This window comes from Trichoderma breve, chromosome 3, assembly GCF_028502605.1.
Source record: "Trichoderma breve strain T069 chromosome 3, whole genome shotgun sequence".
Lineage (NCBI taxonomy): Eukaryota > Fungi > Ascomycota > Sordariomycetes > Hypocreales > Hypocreaceae > Trichoderma > Trichoderma breve.
Genome location: NC_079234.1, coordinates 4,712,772 through 4,732,506, shown reverse-complemented (window position 1 = coordinate 4,732,506; position 19,735 = coordinate 4,712,772). Strand labels below are relative to the sequence as shown.

At 52.0% G+C, this 19,735-nt stretch overlaps 2 protein-coding genes across 2 annotated transcripts; one reads left to right on the top strand and one right to left on the bottom strand.

Annotated features, from left to right (window-relative positions):
• Positions 1-5,762: 5,762 nt before the first annotated feature.
• Positions 5,763-7,356, top strand: T069G_05841 (uncharacterized protein; the record flags this gene model as incomplete). Its single annotated transcript, XM_056173051.1, has 3 exons — positions 5,763-6,783; positions 6,851-7,045; positions 7,088-7,356. 3 exons carry the CDS (start codon positions 5,763-5,765, stop codon positions 7,354-7,356), a joined length of 1,485 nt encoding a protein of 494 aa, XP_056029909.1.
• A 5,696-nt stretch (positions 7,357-13,052) lies between these two features.
• T069G_05840 (rab-GTPase-TBC domain-containing protein) lies at positions 13,053-16,092 on the bottom strand (the record flags this gene model as incomplete). Its single annotated transcript, XM_056173050.1, has 3 exons — positions 13,053-13,418; positions 13,487-14,579; positions 14,684-16,092. The coding sequence occupies 3 exons, from the start codon at positions 16,090-16,092 to the stop codon at positions 13,053-13,055; spliced, it is 2,868 nt and encodes a 955-aa protein (XP_056029908.1).
• Between the last annotated feature and the right edge of the window lie 3,643 nt (positions 16,093-19,735).

Below are 19,735 nucleotides of genomic sequence, written 5' to 3'. Positions count from 1 at the left end.
ACGAGCTTAGTGCGGCGGTCGTTCCCCCCCGGCTGGCTGCTTCGTATCTTGCTTGAGCAACCTGTGTCTTAGATCATGAGACGGCTCATGGCGCGGCCGTGGATGCGGCCCAAGTTACGGAGCACCGAGTACGGAGTTGGGGATGCGTGTTTGGGGATTAAAGTGGGAAGCCGAGGAGCTGAGGCTGACCTCGTGTTTATTAACACCCGGACCTCACATGAACTTGGCTGACCAACAAGGGAGGTCGCACGGATCCAGATACTGGTATTCTGCCTGTGTAGGTAGGTACAAAAGCAAAGACGGAGCCTCTGGTATCCGCACGAGCAAATTCCAGGTCTACTTTCTCCCTACTCTGCACCTCCAGGTGGTACTGCAAAAGGACGAGGCCCGTCCTTGGTGGATATACTTGCTCTGCACCTAGTGCCCAGTGCTACCTGTAGGCTGTAGGTACATATCAATAGCCCTCTTATGCATTATGCGTACCTGTAGGTAGATGCAGAGGCACGGAGAGCTGCTAGTCCTTGAATACTACCTGTAATGGTTAGTGGTTGCTGTAGCAAGGCTTCCATGCCTGCCCCTCCCAACAACAGCAGTTCTCTCCGTTAGACATGCAGATCCAGCCGCCCGCATTTGCTCGGAAGCTGGAGCTTTGGAGATGGTCCAGCGATAGTGGCAATGACATGCCTCCTCCTAGTAGAGACCCTGGTCCTGGCTCGGGCAAAAGAAGCGGATTACATAACCGTACCGTTGCAAGCGGTGGACAGAATAAACAACTGGAAGAGAAGGGCAATAGGCAATCAGCCGTGTCTGGGAGGATATCCGTATACACGTTTTACTATTGCGAAACGGCAGTGCCTAGGTAGGGTGCGGAGTGCATGGGTACCACCTATATTTTGTACGGCTTTTTCTTCTTTTCTGGGTAATTAATTTCAAAGATCATCTTTCCGTAATCATATAGATTATTTCTCTCATTTTCCTCAACAATTCCCGTCGTCGTATGCTTCTTCGTTTTTCGTCTAGCGCTGCCCTTTCGCCCTCACTGGACTGGACCATGGCCAAAGCGGCAATGACCAGCGGTTTGCAGGGTCCTCGCGTGCAAAGGTCTTCCGACTGTCTGCATCCGAAATGCGCTTGTTCAGAGCACACGGCAACTCTGGATTATTACTGGATCAGGCTGACCGTTTGAGATGTGTCACCCCCGTCAAGTCTGGCATGGATCGGCTCGACTTGGTGCTTCCATGTAGCATCTGCTCCGTTCTCCGTACTTTTGTCTCCATGCTCTGTCCCTGCTCTCGTACTTGGCCTCCTTACCTGCGCATAAGTGGCAGATACGCATGCGTCCTAGATACTTGTGCTAATGTGAGCCTGCGTTGTGACATGGCATCCGAGCCAAGGCAGTCGGTCGTATTTTGACCCTCCCTGGCGGTTGTGCGTCGCGAGCCCGCATCGCAACGGCTTCTGTTAGTGGTCTCGTTGCAATGATCCCGGCTAACGACTACTAGCTGTGCATCTGTTGATGCTACTCCATTTGTAGTATTTACAGGTAGTAATGTACTGCAGAGTACTGTAGATGGCATATATATACTCGTATATATATATATATAGAATCTGACTAGCATGGCGGCGGGTTTGTTATTCCCCGTTCAAGAGTGCTAGCGCATCGAGCATCTGTCGGCTGGAGGTCGGTTCTTGCATGGCGACGATGACACACCAACGGCAGATGCATCAGGCTGGCGTTGTAATACTTAACAAAGACAAAATGCATGGATATCAAACATGGCACCGGCCACCGCTATTCTGGTATTGGTAACCGTGTATACTCGTAGCTGGGAGGTGTGAGAGGAGGGAGGTGGGAACACCGACCAATACAATGTCCGAGCTTGTAAAACACCAGCCTGGTTTCTCGTACTGATATCAACAAACACGAGGCGTGTACATGTACTCTGTGCTTCCGTACATTGATCAACTCAAGGCATGCTGCCTTCAAAATCTGCGACCCGAGAAGACGTCCTAAGCATCCACAGCCCTTCAATGTCGCCGTTCCCAAGGCTGTTGCCAACCCTGTCTTGTCGTCATTGTAGAACAGCTTCTGCAGCACCTTGCCACCAGTCTGGATTTTGTGAACCTACGCAGTTGCTTCGTCTAAAGAAGCATAGCCCATACCCCAAAGTTCCCCATGGCTCTGCGGAGCTGACGGCGGTGACAGATCAGCAACAGGCCGTCTTTTCAGCCACCCAAAGTTAACCCATGTCGACTCTGCTCTTGCATTAACAGAGCTCGACTCGATTAGGACATGTTGGAGCTTCAGAGCTGCATCATCAAGGTGACTGAGTCGTGGCTCCTCTCAACTAGATCCATAGTCGAATAAAACAGCCCCTCCTCCTCCAGCCAGGCCATCCATTTGGGCAAAACTCACTGGCGGCTTTGGGGGAGGGGCGTAAGGCGAGCAGCAAGCCACACAGACAAGGTCCAGATCCCCATCGAGTCAGTCCACTTGTCTGTCCGCACTTCCGTCCCTGTTTGCAAGCCGAGCTTGTTCAATCGGATCGGCTTTTTAGCATCCCTGGCGGCGGGCGATATTGCCCTGTTTCTCTCTCACGTCTCCCTCGTTGGAAGCTGGTTGTGAAGCCCCCCCAGCAGCCCTTGTACAGGTATAAACCTGGCTAACCACGGCAGCCCTGCTTCGCAACCTGGCATTGCAAGCATCCCATCTGGACGAACCTGCCATAGCCGGTTGCGAATCGTCGGCCGGTAGTCGATAGGGTGCAGCGCTACTGTACTGAAGAGAATGCGTTGCTGGGGGAGCTTGTGCTCCTCGCGATAAGCTCTGGGGCTGAGCTGTCGTTCCATGTTCCCGAAGTGGATAAATGGTAGAGGTACCTAGATACCTACAAGTACGGACCACCAAGGGAGGCTACATGTGTCTAGACCGGCTTGGCCATGATGTGCCAAGTACCGAACCAGTGCATATTTGGCCATGTTGGTGCCGAGGGTGGTAGCTTTTAGGTACCTCATACCTGAACTTGTCCATGCAAATATATGCACTCACGGCTCAGGATTCTCAAACATGCTCAACTATAACTGCTGCCTTGTGCCTTGATTTAGTAGAGCTCGTGGTTTGTGGTGTAGGAAAGATGGGCTCATCAAGAGAATGGGAAGGGAACCAAGAGGTGCTTGGTAAAGGAAAATACTACCTCTAGGTAGATACGCAGCAGCCGCATATAAAACATTCCAAATTGAATTGAAAACGAGGCCACTAGCCACTCATATCGATAACGAGGCGAGATCCGTCTAATCGGTACTCGTAGACAGGGCAATAACGTGACAGCGACGACATCAACACCACCCTCGCCAAACATCAACATCAACAAAAACAAAAACAACAGCCAGAAAGAACAACAAACGACAAACGGCGGACACGACATGCATACGGTGCGTGCACCTGCATACATACACCGCATGGCCAGAGACTATCGAGTACTTGCGTGCGCACGGAGCACTGCCCAGGCGGAATGTAGCTACTGTACTTCCTGCGCACCATATGCACCGAGTATTATGGCGCATCCATCTCGTCCTGCGGACTTGAGACGAGAGCCAGCTCTGAAATGGCCTGGTCCTAGTCAAGACACGGCAAGGCCACAAGACGATAGGTGAGCCATTCAGCCTAAGAAACCGCAAGTCTCCGTCCGTATCTCTTACACCCGCCCGCTCAGCTAATGAACGACGACTTGGTAGCAGAATGAGCCATGCCCGCCACCAACCCCTCTCCCCCTCCACTCTTAGAGCCCTGTGGCTTTCTCTCAAGCGCAACATCTGCCTCGTCCAGAGAGGGTAGCTCCGAGCCGATGAGTTTAGATGGGTCACTGAGATCGGTTTCTAGAGGCTGATGCGTAGCGCTACAGCACCAAGTTGGCATGGCGGACGAATCTCGCAACTCCAGCGCCCCATGCTCGTGGCAGCCACGGCCAAGGCCAGACCCGCGGCGATTGGGTCGGGCGCGCAAGATGTCGCCCATTTGCCTCTCTTCCAACACACGCAGCTCGTTGACTACTTACTGCTCTGTACTGTGCTGTACAGTACAGTACGGAGCACTTCCGTGACCCAATGCGGCGTAGCTGCCAGAGGGTTCCGTACCGCGGAAGCGCAGGGCAAGCTGCCACTCATTGGATAGCCCCGTTGCATCGTGTACTATTTTTTGCACATCTCCCAAGACGTGCAGCAGCCGCACACAGGCGCACAAGGATGCCGGAGCTGCAGAGTGGTGCTCCCTGCTTGTCTGTTGCCTGCCTGCCTAGCACATGAGTGAGTGTGCTTCTTCTCAAACTAGTCTTATCAAGGGATATCATGTTGGGACAGTTTGTTCTCTGCCCGATGGCTGACCCTGACTTGCCCCTGCAATGGTGTTTTTGATAACGGCCGATTCGTTCGCGCGTCTCATTTGTCTCGACAGCTTACAGTTATTTACAAGTATACGTCTTACAGGTCCTCCGTCGGTATAAGCAACCCCCCCGCATTCGAAAGACGCCATCTCACGTTTCCCTCGATTGCGGCGATAGCCGGCCGCTCCTCTCCTTTGTCTCTCTTGCCTTGCGCTACATGTGCGGGAGTATTCTGTACGATAAGATTTCTATTTGTCTTCTTGTGTTTTGAATCTGATGCCCTGTATGATTCCCGTATCATCGCCGGCTTGTTTGCCCATCTGTGGTGTTGTCCCCTGCAACTGGTATGCACTTTTCAAGGCACCAAAGAGCAATCCTCTATTTGCTGCATCATGGTGTCCAACGTTTTTCCATAGCTTCATTTTCTGCTTCCTCTATAATTTTCTCTCAGTCTCGTCCCCCTTGTCTATTTCGGCTCTGCTTGCCGCCAATCCACAAATCTTGGCTGAGAATTTTATTTCTGGGATTTTTCCTTTCCTTTCTTTTTTAGAATTCCCCCCTTCTTCTCGCACTCCCTATCTGAAACGCACACGCCCTCCGCCCACTTCCCTGTTAGTTGACGTCCCATCGATTCCCTAATCAGATCATACGCTCTGATACGTGCACGCTCCTGTGAATAGACCAGGCACACCACACGCCTTCTCCACAGTGGCACGGTGCCCGCTCCGGCCCTTGTCTTGCTGTTCACCCTCCTTCTAGCCCAGCCGATATTCTCAGGTCCGGTTTCTGACTGTCTCGCCTCTGCCTCTGACTGTTGGCAACCCCCCCCTTGGGGCAAGCCCCTCGTTGGCCAACTCCGTCCCGCGGCGCTCTGTCTCCATTCTAGGAAGCACTACTTGTACACAAGGAGCGGATGGACCACCATCTCTGATATTGGATAGCCTGCATGTGCCCGACAGGGTTACTTCAGCCCTCTCCATCTGCTTTCTCTCCCTGTACCCAGTACTGTCTGTTGACACCAAGACTACCCTCAATGAGGGTGGCTAGCTTATCCTCAAGCGTCATCCGTCCAACCCTAGTCGACAGTCATTGTTGTTGTTGAGCTGGGCCGTCACCTCCAGCCTACGCCTCGACTTGTTATAACGAACGTTATATCCACCACGTACGCCTCCACAACCTCCCATCCTGTCCTTCTCTCCTCCTCTCCTGTTTTCTTACTTGCCCAACTCCCCCATCCCCAGTCATCGTACTCTCATTTTATGACTTTGATTGTTACAAGTATTGTTTCTTTCTTGCATGCCCCGCAGCCTGGTTCTTTTTTGCACCATCCTCTGATGTCTACTTAAACACATGCATACACTCCTGTAACTCGCGGCATATGTGATGATGCTCACCATCAAGCAGCAATCGACGACATACGGCTACAAGTCCGTCCATGATTTGCCAACTCCGCCTTCCACCTCCCGGCCCTCTCCTCCCTTGAACTATCAAGATCCATCTTACAAACCGTACCTTGTCTCTCAGAACAGCCCGGTGCAGCCCATGTCTACTTCCCATCGTGGCCTGCCTCCTCCGGCGGCCATGACTCTACCACCACAGCAGCCTCCTTCCGTTGGCCCTCCGCCATCACATCACGCTCAACCACCACCTCCTCTACCGCTGTCACAGCCCTCTCACCAGGCACAACAACCATGGCCTTCGCCTTCGGCTGGCCTGCCTCCACCACCACAGCAATGGCAAGGAGCTGAGGAATCTATGCGGACCTGGCTCCAGGCCAAGACAGAGGAGGAGAAGACGAGGCAAGAAGAGGAGAGGACGAGGCAAGAGACTTTACGTCTAGAACAGAGAAAAATCGAAATGGATATTTTGCGAGCCTCTCTTGGCGGCGGCATCCCACCTCCCATGGTTCCTCTGGTCTTTGCTGGCATGGGAAGCGGAGGTACTCTTCCCCAGGCCGCTCTTGAATGGGCACAGCAGTTCATGGCTCCGGCTCAAGGGCATCATCCCCAGCTACTTCCGCCCCAGCGACCGCACTCACCAGACCATTCGAGGGAGCCTGTAGGCCACGGCATGGTGTACGCTACTTCTCCAGCACAGGTGACTTCAGTCCAAGGCCCCGGCGGGTATGCGCCGTATCCAGGATCGCCAACGAGGCCAAGAGGCCAGACTGTCTCTGGCGCAATGGGCCGACCAATTGGAATGGCATCAAACATGGTGGGCGTCGCCAACCCTCCCCAGCCCCCGGGGCAAGGACCTCCTCCTGTGATGCCGCCGTATCAAGGACACGCGCATACGCAGTCACAGTCATCCCAGCATGACACGAGCCCATCGATCTATTTCCATCACTGGCAGCCACCGGCAACGCAGAGCGGCAGCAGCTCGAACCGGCCCGGAACACCGTCTGGTTCGTCAAAATTCAAGAGAAAGCGAGACTCCCTTTAAGCTAACCTGGGTTTGTGCGGCTGTAACAGGGGAGGCTCAGAAGAAGCGAAAGACAACGGGAGGAGCTTCTCAACAGGTAACCAGAGCTCCGAGCGAAGACCGATATCGATCCCCGCCGCCATTCACGCAGCCCGGCTCGTCGAATCCGGCGTCGCCCAGTCGAAAATCGCACAAGCGCCAACGGAGCGATGTGTCGTGGTATAGGCCTCCTGGCCAGATGTACGGTGAGGACACGGATCGGCCTCGAGCGAGAACGCCAACACAAGCCCCGTCCTGGGGTCCCTCGCCACGCGAGAGGGAGGATTCGAGGAGTGCAAAGCAGTCAGTATCCTCGCTGCTATCCCGCGAGCCTGATGACTCGGGTGCACTGTCACGACAAAATGCGCAGCCTCCGCGACTCGAGGCGCCGCCGCCGATACCACGAGCCAGAGGACCGGGAGAGCAAAGAGCTGGGGTAGAGACGCCGCTATCTGCAGGAGAGGCCGATCCAAGGTCCCGAATGGCAGGGGCTGGGATGCACGAGAGAGAGGCCTGATTAGGTTTCTGGAGATGACTGCCAATGGGATGCTTCGGGTGACGGGCTCATTTGGCATCAATCAAGACTGTGAGAGCATGACGACAGTGTCGCCAACTCGGGAGGCCTCTGTTTTTTACGGTCTTACCACACTTCTCTTTCTCACACTTTTTTTCTTCACCTTTTATTCTCACATTCATTTTCACTCTGGTTTTCATTGTCATTTTCAGTTTCATTTTCACTTCATTTTCCCACTTCTACACATTTTTTTTTATTTCCAACAAATTTCTTCATTTCATGATCGTGGCCGACCGGTTTGGCTTGGATCGCCGTCCCCTTTTGTATATTTGTTTTGGTATACGTCATGCAACATCCGCGCAAATTTCCTTTCATCTTTCGAGGCTACCATCGGGGCAGGAAAGACCAGACTGGTCATTACATTTCACAGACTAGAATGGCGGCCGGATAGCATAGTTTGTTTGAAGGGACCTGCACATATAGGCGTTTTTCGTTTTACTGGGAAGGGAGGGGATTTTGAGCTGTTTCGCATTGCACAAGGAACAAAAAGTGTATTGATAGGATGAGATTTGACGGGGATGCCAGGAACGCATCCATGGAGAGGAAAGGAGGGAACCAGGAGAAGAAGAAAATGAATCAAAAGCATTTCCAAATGGCCCCCTAGGTGCAAACGTCGTCGAAGTACCTCTGGTACATGTATACGTATACAAGCAGCATACAGATGAAGCATTATTACTACCAGAACTCCGTACCTGTGTACTAGTACGAACTCTTTTGCCTGATGCCTATCGAAGCAACTAGCTGATGGCAACCGAAATAAAAGTGCTATTGGGCTCGCCGTGGTCGGGGCTTAGGACTGATATCCGAGCGCAAACGGCCGCGAATGGTTGCACAGGGGGGTCTTTGGGTTGCCAATCACGGCATGTAGATGAAACAGACGACCCATGGGGATGGTGCAGTCCAGGAGCCGGCTAAAAAAAGCCACGCAAGACGGGCAAGGGTTCGGGCCCGAGCAAGAGGGCACTCGAGCGATCGGTCATATGATATCGCGGCTGCCGCGTAAGGCGCATCCGGATTCCGAGGCAGGGCTGATGTGTGGTGGTCGTAGTTTGGACGGACGGGTATTTTGGATGGTTTGGCGGTAAAAGGTTGGTGGTCGTATATACTGTAGTACCTAGTACTTACTACTGAACCAGGGAGGGGGCACTTATGCAGGAGGGCAGCATTACCCAAAGTTACTTACTGTACGAGGATGCGTGTGTGAGTGAATGAGTGAGTGAGAGTGTGAGAAGAGCCGGTTTGCAATCAAAACGTGGTGCTACCTTGTAGGAAGGTACATAGCCAAATGCCATTGGATTACCCCCCCGGCCGGTCAGTTACGGCACTCGGGCCTCTGTGGCAGCAGAGGAGCAACGTTTCGGAGGCTGCAGATTCCTGGAATGATTACATGCACGAGGCAGTTTACATCGGCAGGGTTTTTTTTTTTTTTTTTTTTTTGTACAACGTATACAGTTAGATAGTACAAGTTACTTCGTTCTCATAAGGGCATATGAAGCACAGAAGTCATGGGTAATATTGCGTATACAGGCACAAAGATGCCAGATTTGCAGTATACTGGTTCTCGGTATTATTACCAGGGAGGTCCGTGTCTGTGTTAGTGTATTGCGAGGGGTTTTTTCAGATTCTCAATTTTTTTTCCCTTACACGGTTTACCTGAATTGGGCAGACTGACCGCTGTCTTTTCTTGTCTGGCAGTTCCGGTGCCTTGTTGCAAGTACGTACTAGGTAAGTTGGGCAGGCCTTGGAGCGAGTACCGAGGCAACGTACCTGGCAGTAGCGGCCGATGGGATGGGATGGGAATCGGAGAATTGGTGGAGCAAAAGTTTCTCAAAGTTTGCGAGAGTTTGTGTACAGGTTTCCCTTTTTACGGGCACGGGTGACGGACGGAAGAGGAAAGTTGCGGGATGTTGAAGAGCCCGTTACGGAGGGCTTGCTTTGCTTGGGTAAGGTTGGTTTGGGCTGGGATTTGCTGCGGGCGTAGGATGGATTTGATGTTACTAGGGAGTTCGTAAGTAGTACGCTGTGGATTGTTGGTGTGGGTTAAGGTAGTACTTGGTAAGGTAGGGGGTAAATGTTTATCCAAGCATGGAGTAGTATGGAGTTCCCTGCACACGTATGCTCAATGGTATTGTACCTCTTTAGCATCTCGGCAGTACAAGAAGTGCCATATGCGGACCATTCTCTCCGTTCTGTGCCTAACACGGAGTCGGCAGTATTTACGCATGACCCGAAGAAGAAAAGACGAAAAAAAAAAAAAAAAGAGGCGGGAAACGACAAGAGAGCAAAATTGTTGTGTGTTTCAGACTTATTGGGTGCATATATCGTGGGTACATAAGGCATGTACTGTACGAAATACACACAGGGACAGGCCCGGGTATCGCTCGAGGAATATTATGGGGAACCGGAGCATCGCCGAGAAAAGAGGTCGAACGGAGTAATCAAGGTCGGGCTGCTAACACCAACTTGGCAATAACTAGTCTAGCAGCTGTCCAGAGTGAGCCTCCCGAACAAGGGGGGAAGAACTGGGAACGCAAATGGGAGAGGCTTCGGGGCTTGCTGTGGATGGATGGGAATCTGAAAAGGTTTTTCTTCTTCTTCCAGTACTGCCCTTTTGAATATCTGAAATGTTATAGCACGTCTTGGCCATCCAAAGGGGGGAGTGTGGTTGAGGCTTTGCTTCTACTATAAGTTACTAGATTACCTACTAGGTAGTCCTTGCGCTCGTATACATCGTACTGAGAGAGGAAATATATAGGCATTGAGCTGATCTAATCTCGGGGGGGTTTTCCCCAATGGCGTGCAAGAGGTGAAGAGGGTGTGAATTTTACTTGCTCATCCGAAACTAACAAAAAAAAGGCATCATTGAGGGCTTTTATGGAACAATCTAGCTCCTACGGGGTATCAAGATGACAATCTTGGATCATGGACGAGCCAAACAATGCCCGCATACGCGTAGCTTTTTTCGAGTCAGGAACAGGGTTTCTCTTTTCGTTCTCCCGTTCCGAGTGGGATCTTTGACATACACTAGTTTACTAGTGACACGAAGCAATTCCCTCTTTCTGCCGTCAAAGAGAGAAAATAAGAAAAGAAAAAAAAGTCCACTTGCAGAATTGAGAAGATTCGGAAAGATGGATTGTCCCGCGCGCCAAGACTCTGTCCCAGGGGCCCGGCAGAAGAACAAAAAATGTGACTTGTCACATAAAAAGATGCTGAAGAAGAAAGGCAATCCGGGCACACACTTGTCAAAAAACTCAAAAGGAAATTAGAGGTGAGACACACATGAAGAATTGTAGCGTGTGTGTGTGTGTGTGTGTGTGTGCTCTTACGCCAGGTACCCGTACAGTAGGTAACATCCCTTTCCCACCACCACCCGAACATCAAAAGTACAAGTACATGTACCTACCGCTTTCTCACATGCATCTCCGAACAGACGCCCGAGTACCGCTACTCGTTACTTTTTAGCTTGCACCCAAACCACATGAAAAAAAGCGCCCTGAAAAAAGCAACAAGCCGTCCATCTTCGGTGCGATACCCGATTCGTAAAACCCACCTTCATCTTTTTTGTCTTTCTTCTTCGCTTCCCGGACATTCAAACCCAATCCGGGGAACCGGCGACAAGAAAAAAAAAAACCTCCAACAAGCCCAAAGGCGGCTAAGCCTTAAAAAGAAATAAGAGAGAGACGGTACTTTGTTTGCGTGCTCCGTTTTTTTTCTCTCTCTTGGGTACCGTTTCTCGATACGGAAGTACGGAGGACAGCCGCCGCCCGTTTTAGTGCTTCGCTCCGTACGGCACTTGCGAAAGTACCTGACCTGCTACTCTGTACGAATATATACAGGTAGGTAGGTACTCCTCTTCACATGCTTCTTTGCTTTCGTCATCTGGTCCCCTTGTATTCTTCTTTCTTTTTTTGTGACAGGTGATGGGGTGGGATGAAAAAAAGATCCCCAGTAAAAAAAAAAAAAGGAAAAAGCTTCGTGCTTTAGTCTGGCTACCCGTAGCGAGCAACCCGGAAAATGGCACTTGGCATGGTAGCATTCGGTCTGCTTAAAAGGAAGCGCCAGCCATGGGTCTCGAAAACGGAAAGTCGTAACCCCCATCTGCCGAAGCGGTTCCCCATCTAGGGGTCCTAAAAAGGTCCCAGTGGATTGGAAGGGGGTCTCTCTCCCGGCTTCATTCATAGGTTCCCGGTACGGTTGATGACCAAGCATGTGAAAGGAAAAAAGAACACATCAATAATATTCAAAATAAGACCAAAAAAAAAGGTCAATGCATTGTCCGTCTCACTATCCCACATAGCCACCAAATAAAACCACAAGACCCAAAACACGAAGAAGAAAAAGAAGAAGAGATAATGAAACACCCCCCTCCGTCAAAGCTTACATTCTTCTCTTCCCTCCCCTCCCCTCCCCTCCCCTCCCCCCTTCTCACATCACATCAGCTTCCAGAACCTTTTTTAAACCTCCTCCACCACCCCTTGCCCCTCGGGATTTCGCAATCTCACTCAATTGTAACGCTTCACTCTCGGCAATTCCCACCTCCCACTTTACGCCCCCTAGCACACGACAGCTCAACCGAGAAAAAAGAAAAAAGGGAAAATTGACGTGGCACCCTGAATAATTCGCCCTCCCTTTCGTATTTCTATATAGACTCGTATACATATATATATACGCTCTTAGTGTTGGATAACAAGCATCTGTTCTATCCTCTGTATATACACAACCGCATGTGACGACGAGCTACATTTCCTCCAAAGTGTCAAGAAACCCAAAACAGCTTTATTACCGATGCGCGAGTGGGTAGTAAGAAACAAGTACAAAGCCATGGGGCAAGGATACGTGACAGAGGGAGCCCCGAGCGAGACAAATCTCACGTGTGATATATGAAGCATATTCCATATCCAGGAACCCAGTTACTCGGGTGCCTCGTTGCCCAAAACACCACGGCCAAGTGCTTACGGGGGTGTAAATGCAAAAAGGATCAGCGCTCATACTGTAAAAGCTTGGCTGGACAAGTCTCCGCCTGTATTAATAGTACTAGTAATGCTTTTTGTTACCCCTTCCATCAAGCAAACAGCCATCTAGTTACAAACATCTGCCGGTCCCGTCCGCCCCCAGGACGCCAACTCCAGCCAATCTGACAAAGTACATCGCCAACCATCTCCAACCACCCACTGCTCAAAAAGAACAAAACGCCTCCGTGACCGAAGGGTATCCATAAGTCAGGGCGTACCGTACGCCCGCTCCGCGCCACCCTGTCCCAGATCCTGGTATATGAAGCAAGCAAACAGACAGACACAAAGACAAAGGGGAAAAGATCAATATAGAGAGGGAGGAGCCGAAGCAAGATTAAATCAGCACGCATCAAAGAACAAGACAAAGGAGAGACAATGTATGAAGAGGTGTCAAATAGACCATCGGTTCATTAATAGAGGGTATCAGTAGCTGAACAAATAAAAGGGAGGGGTATCGGGTGGTACGGAGATGAAAGTGACAAAAAGAAGGGTAGAGCCATAGGAAGCTAAATGTCCCGTTCCCCTGCGCCAATTTCAAAAGAAAACAAAGGCAAGATAAAATTTAATACAGTAGAATAAGAGGGAAGAATCAGCCCGTCGGGGTGAGAGTCGGGAGAGGCAAGCGCGCTACGTCTTCTTCTTGCCTTGGTGTGACTTCCATTCGGCTTTGGTCACCTTCATCAAGAGATCCTCATCCTTGATGGGAATCCATGACGTCAAGGCCTTCATGGCGTTTTCGAAGTCCGAGTCCAGGAGCACCTCACGGAGGGCCTGGATCAAGGCAGCGCTCGTGGCGTGCAAAATGTCGAGTCCTGTTGCCGGACTTGCTTCGCTGTCGTCAACTTGCGTAACAATGTTCGCCTCGGCCGCGCTATCTCCCAGCAGGAGAAAGACATCCCATACTCGCAGCTGGGCTGGAAATGGGATGGAGAGGTTGAAGAGGGTAAGGTACCAACGTGTACCGTATGCCGTTATGTCTACGCTGAGCTCGGTCTACAAAATGAGAGAGATGAGAATGTTAGATTAATACAAGTATTTAGATTGTCATCGTCAGAACTCACCAGCCTCTTGGCCACGTCCTTATTCAGCCAAGTTTCATCAAACTCATGCAGCGCCTTCATCAGGCCCTCGAAGCCTGGGCGATAGAGGCGATCGAGCCCTCGTAGCTGCCACATGCGCACCAGCATAACGAAGCACTTCTCTTCGTCAAAGTAGCAGAGAAGCGTTGCTGCCAATGACGCCATACCCTGGACGTAGCCTGTTTCTGGAAAGAAGATGGACAGGCAGTGCAGCACGCGGAACAGAAGCCGCTGGCCGCCGCGGTACCTTTTGCGAAACATGATGTGTCGGCTAATGGTTCGGGGCACGTCGAGGTCAATCTGCACATCATCCGGCGAGCTTTGCTCCAGCAGTCGATGGAACGATGCAACAATCTCCTCTTCAACCGCGTGGACCCCGTGTTCCGTAGCAGAGCTGGCAAGAAAGGACCACCACGCGGCCGCACGCCAGCGATCGGGAATGCCTTTCCATGTTCGCTCAATGAGCTTAGGGTTCTTCCTGTCAAACTCAAACTCCATGCCTTCGCCCTGGCCGCCCCTTCGGACAACCTTGGCCATCTTACGCCACTTCTCTGACCTCTCCCACTCCTTGCGCTTCAGTGTTTCTGATATCCTCTCTATATGGGCTTCCTCTGCGGCATCTTGGAGGCTTGTTGGAAGCGTCAGCATGTCGCCAGCCTCGTCTAACCATCGCCGATCTCGGTTATGTGGTAGCAGATTGCTAGCCTGCCGGATGACGGATCGCGAAGATCGTTTCGAGGCGGTAGATAGTTCCGAGGCTTGGGTGTTGAGTGACCTGGCGGACATCTTCCTGCTCGGGCCCAAGGGAGATAGGCCAGCCAAGTCCCTCTTCTGTAGCATATTCCTTCGCCTGGGCGAGTACTGGGCAGACTTCATCTCCGTGGGCGTGCCGAGCCGTGATCGGGGGGCGGTGATGAAGCCATATCGATCGACGCTGGCGCCGTCAACATCTTCCCAGTCTTCTAGGCCGCCAGCGAGCTCCGTGTCTCGCCTATAGTCAAGGTGAACCGAGGAGCTCGTAGACCTGATGGATCTCGGGGTTCCCCAGACAGGGATGGGTGGCGGCAGTATTATGCTACAAAGTCGAATGGCGCAAAGCGTTAGCAACAAGATGCACAGAAGACGAACAAGCAGACAACCCGACACACGGCGCCAGGAAATCGTCAAGGGAGTCCATACGAGTCATTCCCATCTTCCTCTGCTGGGAGCTCTGGGGTAGGCTCCAAGGGTTCGCAGTACGAGCGCCTTGCGCCATCCTCCCAATTGATGGCATCGCCGACTCCATAGAGCGATCTCACCTTTTGGGACTCCTTGTCGACGTCGGATGCTAGCAGGCGGATGTCGGGTGGCGGCTGAGCGCGGGGCACGAGGTTGGGGTTGGAGGCACTGGCGGCCAAGGACTCGATGCGGTCGACGCTGGTGCTGCTGGATCGTGCATGGTTGTGAGTGGGTGTTGAAGGAGCAGAGACATCGCCTCTGCTGTCGTTGGCCCCGTCGAGGCCCAGCGCTCCAGCGCGTCGCCCGCCGAACATGATGCTGCCGCGGTTCGAGAAGGACAACGTGGCCATAAAATCATCCTCGAGCAGGCTGTGCGTTGGGATGCTGATGCCCAGAGGCGCAAAGCGGTCGTTGACGTCGCCCGGAGAAGCAGTGTCGCGAGATAGTGTCTGTATCTGCAGTAGCGGAAGAGGCGACTGTTCTGCAGTTGACCGTTGTGGCTGCTTATGAGTGGAGGCTTGCTGCGAGCCCCGCATCAGGGGCTGCATTGGCGCGTTTGCGGCAGCAGATCCCTCGTCAATTGCCAGGGCTTGCAGGGCTAATTTCCCCTTTGCCGACGCAGAGGAGCAGACGCTAAGGCGCTTGAGAATGCTTTGCCTCTTTGGCGACACTGGCGACAACGACGAGCGAGGTGGTGAGGGAGGTTGAGGTTGAGCACGGCTCGGAGCGACGGCGGTATTGGGTTTTTCGAAGCAGGGAAATGACGCAGACGCGGCTGGTTGATGAAACTTTGTCTCACTTGTCGAACACTGCCAACCAGCCGCCACTGGGCCGACAGCTGTTCCGTGCTGTGCTTGTGCTTGTACTTGTGGGACACGATGTCGTGGTACCTCGTCGACTTTGGTTGGCTTGTCACCGACAGAGTCTTGGGCGTCTGCCAGCTGCTTGCCGTCTTGCTTGGCCTCTTCTTCCTCGCAGTCCTCTTCGTAAATAGTGGTTGCTGAGGTCGGCGTCGGCGCGAGCCCCGAGTCTCTCTTCCAACTCTCGTGAGCGAGCTTTGCCTGGCGTGCCGGCGTCCTCAATGCCGGATGCTGCTCAGTTGGTGGCGTAATGGGCAATAATGAGAGCTGCGGTGGCGTAACAACCACCAGACTTGGCGAGTAGAGTGACACCGAGTACAAAGAGGGAGAGGGAGACGATGCTGACGATCGTATCGACAGCGTACGAATGGTGTTGCGAGATGTGCTTCTGGGAGGCAGTGGGATGGGAGGCTCTGCCTGGACCGTCTTTTCGTAACGGAGGCCTATGGTGTTGTCGGCAGACCGTCGCGATCTGGTGCCAGTTGCTGGTCGGATGGATGTGATGGCCATGGCTCTATCTATGGCAGTTGGAGGAGCTGATCGGCCGCAATGACCTTGAACTTGAGCTTGTGAGCGAGATGGATATGGATTGTTGTTGCTGATGCTGATGGCGGAGGTGCTAATGATGGCGAGAGTGCTGATGCTGGTGTTCTCAGCGCTATGCGAGCGGAAGCCCCGAGCCAAGCGTCGAAGCAGCTTGGTGAAGCGTGAGACAGCCAGCTTGAAAGATTGTTGAGGCGTTTGGTATTTATAACTACGCCGAGATGCCAATGCCGAGTGTGCGGTGAGAAGCGAAGGTGAGGCTGGCAAGTGACACTTTGCTGTGGTCTTTCCCTCGGAATGTATATCGAGGTTTACCGAGGCGATAAGATGCGAAGCGAGAGGAAGCGAGTATATCGCAGAGCAGACGAGGGGGTAATGATAGCGAGAGAAGTGGGAGATCAGAGAGACGAGAGAAGCGATGGAAAAGGAAGAAAAAAGGCGGGAAGATGAAAGAGAATGAGTGTTGACGTGGCAATCGTTCAAGTCATAAAGTCGTAACTGCTGTAAACGAAAGGAACGGGCAGTCCGCAGCCCTAGCGGTGCACGATCACGGCGGGTAGGCGGGACGCAGATGCAGATGCAGATGCTTTTCAACTCGAGTGCATGTATCTGATCCGACAAGTCGGTGTAAGAGCAACTCGGTTTCCTGCTGACTCTCAGCCCCTGGCACTGACAACGAAGCAAAACGACATAACATGTGTGGGGGAGATGATGGAGAATTATATACCTATAATAGAGCAGAAGCAAGTAATTTAACGACGTGATGATCCGGGGAGAGCGTAGCGAATGCCTTTCTCTCTGTCTGGAGAAGAGCGCCGGGCCAAGCCGTCCCTTGCATCCAAGTCATGTACTAAGGCAAAAGCAAAGTAGAGCTGAGACATGTGTCTTGGAAATGCGGCGAATCAAAAATGAGAGTGACTGAGAGCTGAAAACCAAGAGACGGGATAAGAAAAGAAACGAGAGTGGGAAAAAAGAAAAAGAGAAAAAGAGAGAGAGGATATTCGTTTGTTTCTATACCAATAGGCATTGCGCATGTATGATGCTCATGCAGGGCAGAGACCAGCGCAATCAATCCAATGGTTTGTCGGGGATGACGGGTACGACTATTGCTGATGTGCCATATTGCGTTGCGTACTCGTAATACCTTGCAGGCACTGAGAGTCCTGATTCCTCGAGGGCTTTTAGAATTTGCACTACGGAATTCAATTGCAAACTCCATTTCGCCCGCATATGCATACAGGTATATTAACGCCAAGTTTGTACTTTGATGCGCCCAACACGAAGCTGGAGTTGAAGTCAATGGCCAACACGCTCAACTGTATGAGTGGAAAAGAGGTGCCGAGCTCAGTCTCCATCTCCGGCAGAACCCAATCGGGGACCCGCGATAGAGCTGGACACACTAAGACGCTGGCTAGTGGCGGGACAGGGATCACCGATGCTCGACTTACAGGGCCCTTTTCCAGCGGCATCTACTTGTAGGCGGTCACGGCTTTCGGGCACCCGCTAACAAGGCCAGACTCCAGCCTGCTGGGAACCGGCATCTTGATTAGCGTCAATTGAAGCGGTTTGTTGCCTTGGGCTCCATGTCTTTTGGGCCTCGATGGATGTACCTGTCCATGATGCTTCCTTCGTGTACTGTAAGTTGATGTGGCTGCCAGGCACTCAGAAGCCCACCGCCTCTTTCGGCTACCTGCTGTGCTGTTTCAAGTCGTTTGGCGAGAGTGCGGTCCAAGCAAACGAGCAAATGAGACCCGGACGTCAAACGGGGGATGACAGACGGGCATATCAAATTGACAGGACGTACAAATACTGGTCATCCCATGTATTACGGTACTAAAATCATGGTTAAACAGGTACGCTGGGGAAAGGCAAAAGGAATTGACTTCAGAGGTAGAATTGAGAGCATAAACTGCCGTGGATTGGTAATACTCATTGGCCATCCAGGCCAGCTCGTATATGCACCCTTGCGTCCGAAGCAAACGAATGAATGCATATGCAAACTAAATGTTCTGTTCACACCAGGAAGCAAAAAGAAGAACGCCACTCATGCTCACCCAAGGAGAAGATGAGAAAAAAAACTGAACCCTCCCATGTCTTCGGTGCTAAACGGAAAAGGTTTCACTCTACTGGTCCGCGGATGCAGGAACCGGCAGGACTATCACAAACCTGCATTTCGCACCGCCGCGCATCGCAGGAATAAAATGAACCCTCCCCATTCATTGCTCAGCTTTGCATGGGCGGTGGACACGTATTAACCGGCTGCTAAATTTTCTTTTTCTTTACATTACCTTTTTTTTCTCCCCCTCTTTTCCCCTCAGCTGTATTACTTCTCGTCCTAATTCGCTACCATCGTGACAAGCGACGAGCGAGAGGAGACGCCGCCTCCTGCAAGGGGTGTCACTTCTCACAAACGGCCTCCATCTCAACAGATGCAAGGTACCCGATGCCACCGAATAGACCCGATCATACCTATTCACGTCAATGCTGTACAGGTACACACGCTCGCTCCCTTCCCCCCCTCTTCTCTACCCATCATTCTCTCTCGCCTGGGTACCTACACATGTTGGGCACTTACACACACAAGGACGCGCACACACACTACAGATGCCATTGCCCAGCCCTTTCGGGTCAGACTCACTCCCATCCGTCCGCACCCCTTCTGCCGATTCGTCTGGCCTTCTCTCTCTCCTCTCCTCTTCGGGGCCTTTTGCATATTCATCCGCCCCCAAATTTTCTTTCCTTCCTCTAAAGCTCGGCATCGTGCAGTACAAACGCCGACGCAGGAACGCAATAGTCGCCCAAAGTCTGCCCACCACAAAAAAGAATCCTCATGCAAGGGGGAGAGAGGGGGGGAAGGGAACTCAGCTCGGCAATCGTCCTGCCGCCTCCCCCCTCCTTTCTGCTCAATTGAGTTTCTGCGTCTCGTTTTTTCTTTCATTTTTGACGCTTTTGGGGACCAAGCGTCCGGTGAGGCTTCTTCGCCAAGCTGAACCTTCTTCTCCAGTGCTGAGAACATGTTGCCCATTTCTCCGCTTGAGTTCGGCGGTACTACGCCCGGGTTACCCGTCCATTGACGGATTTTGTGGCCCTTTTCGCTTTTCTTCTTCTTTTTCAAAGTGTTGCTTTGTGACTGTAGGAATAATCAGGTCGGGTAGCTCCAGCATGGCACCAATGAGAGACTCAGCTCGAGCCATTGATTGCTGCCTGCTTGTGGCCTGTCATCTACTAAGTAGACGATAGTGCTACCTTGGCGCAACACCTTGAGCTATCGCCGGCGAAAATGCATCCTTCCAGCAAGGATTCCCAGTAATTCACATGTCTACAGCTGTAAGAAACTCCTACGAGATCATACGTATGTGTACATCCTTGATGGCCTATCATGCAACCTGCCTCTTTACCAATCAACTACCTCAACGTAGGCCAACTCGCCGAGAGGAAGAGAGAGAGAGAAAAGCAAACATCCGTCGCATCTCCAAAAGTACTAGCTCTCCCTCGCATATCTAGCATCTACCCGGAGGCTCGCCGCGCACAGAGCCTATTATCAATACCTATTGACAAATGGTGCCAGCAAAGAAAGCCCTCTTTCTCCAGGGTATCCCGGCACCAACGC